We start from the raw sequence: 5,569 nt of genomic DNA, 5'->3' as shown, positions 1-5,569 counted from the left end.
AAGGGTTAGTTTAGTAAACTAGTAACTAATAATTATGGTTACACTATTAAATGGAATTTAGAAATATTGTCATTTTTGGTTTTTTAATGACAATCCATTAATTAAACTAAAGTTACTTAAAACTATAATACTACATGATTCGATTACGATGATTCACAAGCCTTGTCCATATGAAACATGAAGAATTACGATGATTTGATCATTTGAAATACAATGAAACTACATAACTCATATAAGAAAAACAAGCCAAACTACATTGCTATTTCCCCAAATTGTCTTATCACAAACTCATAATTCAATTTCTAACCAAAGCCAAACAAACAAATACAAGCGGATGGGTATTTGATATATAAAAAAATTTAAAAATTAAAATGATTGATATATAAAAGAAAATGTCATATTTACCAACATATAATAATAATGATAATAAAAAGTAACAACTTTTTCGAGTTTTAACCAAACATTGATAACACTAAGCAGCTTGAAAATCCCCAAAATCTTCATCGGGTAAATCTTGAGCGATTTGTTTGTCAATAGCCCGAGGCTCGTTTGACTTGTCAACAACAGGGGACAACGTTTTCTCTTTCTCTTTTGGAGTAAGAGTGAAGTTTGGCGGTGATGTGGGTGGTGTAATCACAGCGGCAACTGGCGGTGATAGTGGTGATGGCGGTGGTGGTGGTGGTATAAGAGAGATTCCCATTCCCACCTCCTTTCCTTTTTCGTTTGGATCCGGAAGATTATTTAATCCTAGCTCAAAGAACTTAGACCTCATGCTTTTACCACCTTTCTGTAATTATATTATAATACAATAAATAGCATTTAGCAACATACTTTTAATCCATTTTTTATTTGGTCATTTGACTTTAAATATGGTAATTAAATGTTAAAATGTTAAAAGTTAAAACCACTCTACTTCTCAAAATTGATTAAATGGTTTTGTTAATGACTTTTGAAAGTTGAATTTTTTTTTTACGAAGGATTAAATGCAAGAAATAGCAGTGTACTTTTATTTATTTGTTTATTATACTTATTATAGCATCCTATTTTCATTCTTTTTCCTACTACAATTGTATTTTGAAATATATATACCCAAATATAAGGAATATTTAAACACAAGAAAACAGTTAAATGGCGAAAATACAAGTGGTTTTCTGTTAAAAGTTTTTTCATGGGAAACAAGTATGTATCAAACAAATTCAAAGACAAAATTTTATTTTTCAAATTTGAATTGGAAATTAGACAAAAAAAAAAAAAAAAAGCTTACGTTTTTTAGTTGAAGCACAATGGTTTCCCCATCTTTTAAACTGTAATCAACTGCAGAAGTTTGCTGATATTGCTGTTCCATTTCTTCAGCAGTTTTCTTCTTGTCAAGATACCTTCACTCCATATAAACCAAAACATCTTAAAAAGGGTACATTTGTAATTTTGTTATTGTTAATGGTTATTTATTACATGTGACAGGATTGGACAAAAACTTTCTAGGGCTATTTTCAGTGATGAGGACGAAGAAGGGCATTTACGTCATTTTGCATGGACGAGAGATTTTATAGGGCTAGTTTCAATGATGAGAATGAGAAGGGCATTTACGTCTTTTTCACAAGGATTAGATACATACTTCATATGATCATGAAGAGCAGCTTGGAAATCATAAGCTTGAGGTCTTTCTCGGAATCCTATACCAATAAAAGCATGTCGAAGCCTCCCACCTGCATCATTTTTTAAGATTAATTAGGAAAATTTTTATTAGATTCAGTTTCCTTTTTTAGATTATATATTTATATAAAAACAAAATTGCAAAAATGGTCCCTGTGGTATGTTGAAAATCGCTACTTTGGTCCAAAACTTTGATTTTGTTGCGAGTTTGTTCCAATTTTTTTTCAACTTTTTTTTTAAAATGACGATTTTGCCCTTTGTATTTTCTTTTTACAATTTTTTTGAAGCTCCTGGGGGAGGGAGTAAGGGTGGGGTAGATGCTATATATATATATATATATATATATATATATATATATATATATATATATATATATATATATTCTTTTTTATTTAATTTTTAATCAGGAAACAACAAAATTAATAAAAAAAATTGAAAAAAAGTAAATACAAAGGGCAAAATCGTCATTTTTAGAAAAATTGAAAACAAATTGGAACAAACTCGCAACAAAATCAAAATTTTGGACCAAAGTAGCAATTTTCAACATACCACAGGGACCATTTTTGCAATTTTGTCTTTATATAAATTAAGGCGATTACCTCACAATGTCAATACACAGAAAATTCCCATATATATACAATTACTTCTTCCATGCTTATTTTTATATTTTATATTGTTTTAAATGGAACAAAGAAAAATTCATTAAAACATTCACACTTACCGATGTTCTCCTCTACACGTAGAACAAAATATCTGCAGAAAAATATAATTGTTAGTTGAAACACTAAAATTTATGATTAAATAAAAGAAAAAGCAATGTATTTTCACTGATTTGTTTATTGTAGCATCCTATTTTTGTTTCTTTCTATTACACTACACCATTATCTTTAAGTATTATGTCCTAAAAAATATGGTATTATAAAGAAATGAAAGTAGGATGATAGAATACACAAATAAATGAAAGCTAGGGGAATGTCGTTCTGTATTTTTGGAATTTCTAGGGACCAATTATGTAACTTTGCTATTAGTCGGGGATCAATTATGTAACTTTATGAAACATTAAGCTAAATCATTATTATATAGAAACTGTTTCTGTAACTTTATGAAACATAGGGACCTTTTCTGTATTTTTGTAAATACAATGACCATTTCTATATTTTTGTAAAATGCAGGGACTAATTTATAGTTTTATGAAACAAAGGGACCATTTCTGTAACTTTGCTATTGGACAGGGTCCATTTTTTATAGTTTAGTGAAACACAAAGACCATTTCTGTATTTCTGTTAAAAAAATTAAAAGTAGGAAGTGTTTATGTAAGCCTCCTGACAGGGACCATTTCTGTAACTTTCCTATAAATACAGGGACCAATTCTGTAAATTACTGGGTCTTACCGGCTGCTATCAATTACAGGCTCCACAGGATGAGGCTCTCCATCTCTTAAAAAAGCACGTGCATAAAGCTCACCTACAAATTAAAAACAAGTAATTATAAAATAAATAAGTTTAAAAAAATATATATTTTTGTTTACACAATGACATTTCATCTATTTCCTGATTTATTCAACAACATAGTTTCATTCTTTTCACCCAATCTATGAAATAATGTTTTCCTCTTTTTGCCAATTTATACAACTGACATAATTTTCTCCAATCATGTTTCAAAAATTGGGGAAAAAAAAGTAAATGTCATTGAATAAAGTAATAAAAAACATTGAAGAGTGGAAATATTGTGACCTGTAGTCTTATCTTCAAGTCTAATAATACATTCTTCTCCTTTGCTTACTACTTTCATTGTTCCTTCCCATGCCCATTTGTTTATATCCCATTCATCAGCCCTGTAATTAATGGGGAATAAAATTACTCCAAAATCTCCCTTTTGCTACTTTATTATGAAAGAACCAATCAATAATTTATTAAGATAATAATAACAATATAGAGACTATGTTATGAGTAACAGATTTATGAGTACATGTTGTTTAAGCAAAAAAAATTATCATTGAATGTAAGTCATGAGTAACAGATTTATGCAGAAGGAAAGAGAAGAAGTTGAGAAGTTGTGATAAGAACCTGTAGGAAGCTGCAGTTTTCCTTGGTGGTATCTGAAAAAAAGACAATAGTATGTAATTAATAGTTTCAACAATGTAATGATACAAAGTTTATGAAATAGATAACATAAGAAATAAATTCATTGGTGATATAAGAGCGAATATCAGCATTGCTTATTTGCTTTCATCTACATTAAGGACCTGTTTCTTTTTTCCATCATTACGTGTAGTCTAGATATATGATATTTGTTTAAAGGTATTGTTTCTTTTGACTGAATCAACAGTTGAATGACCAATTTACTCTTATATCTGAAATTAGTGCTGAAGTAAAAATGACAATCTATCTGATGAATCAAAAATCAGTTGCATTTGATAGAAATGGGAATCAAGATGAATGGACCTCTGTGTGAATTCTTCAATCTTAAAGCAATTTGGCATTTCCTAAAACAAATACTGCTTCTAATCATCTATATCAGAAAATTATACATTATGTTTGCATAACCTAATTCTAATACTCCCTAACAATTGGAGTCCTAATAATTATCCCAAAATAAGAAGTAAAAAATCACAGGTATCCTCACAAATTACAGAAATGGACTCTAGTTACGAACGGTGAATGCAGTACACAAATAGCTACAAGTCCAAAAGAGGTTGATTTGACGATTAAACATGACAAGTATGAGGTGCGGGTGTGTATGATCGTTGGTTAATTAACAAAACTCCGAATTCAACAAGCAAAAATGCTACTATATCTAACCAGAATCCCAATTAAAAAACTATGATCGTCATTCGTTCACTGATGCATGATTCAATCGTGGAAATGTAAAGCATGGAATGAAACAGATCAGGAAAGGAAGATATTACCAGATAAACGTAAGATTCAGGGACTTGAAAGAGAACGAGCTCAGCCGGTTCAATGTCTCCGGTATCATCTAAACTTGGAGGATCATCATTCTTGGTGCTTGTACTATCCGATTGCTTCTGCTCTTTCTCCATGATACAGACTAGAACAGACGTTCGATTGAATGGATGGAGATGGGGTTTAATGTGGAAAACAAATTTTCTGGATGAAGCAAATCAAAGAGATGGTGGGATTGTTCAATCTGGTGCCGGTGATTCGACTATTCGATCTGATGTAAGCCTTCAACGATGTTTTTAGGGTCTTTTCATTCTCTATTTGTCTCTCATATCATCGAATAGTAATGTATTCTTTTTACCGTATAGAATTGAGTAAAGCAACAATGTAAATGTTCATTTTAACAACATATTTTTCTTTTTTCTTTTATAAAATGACCAATATATATATATATATATATATATATATATATATATATATATATATATATATATATATATATATATATATATATATATATATATATATATTATATATATATATATATATATATATATATATATATATACTAGTCGAATGTCCGCGCGCTGCGCAGAAACACCTATAGAGTTGAAGTCTTTACAAATATATGATTTTTTTAAATATAACAATAACGTTGTTGTTAAATTTGATATAATAATTTGTATATACTAAATTGATATAATATATTGATTATTTTGAATTATATGATAAAATATATATTTATTATAACTTCTTAATCTCAATCGTTTGAATGACTTCTACCCGCAAATTACACATGAATAAAATTAAATATAATATATGATTTGATGTTATTTATAATTGTTTTATTGTTAATTAATTTTTTAAAATTATTTGCTTAATGTTTTAATTTCTATCATTATAATTATTTAAAATATCAAACATTGTTTTTTCATTTTAAAGCTAACAATATAACCATTTATATAGAGTTGTTTTTAACTATTGTTATTGTAAGTTATTTTAAGCTACTTATTTGG

At 28.6% G+C, this 5,569-nt stretch overlaps 1 protein-coding gene across 1 annotated transcript; it reads right to left on the bottom strand.

Annotated features, from left to right (window-relative positions):
- Positions 1-233: 233 nt before the first annotated feature.
- Positions 234-4,894, bottom strand: LOC111900613 (uncharacterized). Its single transcript, XM_023896497.3, has 8 exons — positions 4,562-4,894; positions 3,720-3,751; positions 3,387-3,487; positions 3,045-3,117; positions 2,375-2,406; positions 1,616-1,706; positions 1,265-1,376; positions 234-787 (listed from the first exon to the last, which is right to left on the bottom strand). Exons 1-8 carry the CDS (start codon positions 4,691-4,693, stop codon positions 473-475), a joined length of 888 nt encoding a protein of 295 aa, XP_023752265.1. The 5' UTR covers positions 4,694-4,894; the 3' UTR covers positions 234-472.
- Between the last annotated feature and the right edge of the window lie 675 nt (positions 4,895-5,569).

This window comes from Lactuca sativa, chromosome 8 (assembly GCF_002870075.4).
Source record: "Lactuca sativa cultivar Salinas chromosome 8, Lsat_Salinas_v11, whole genome shotgun sequence".
Lineage (NCBI taxonomy): Eukaryota > Viridiplantae > Streptophyta > Magnoliopsida > Asterales > Asteraceae > Lactuca > Lactuca sativa.
The sequence above is the reverse complement of the archived record's forward strand: the minus strand, read 5'-3'. Positions and strand labels throughout refer to the sequence as shown.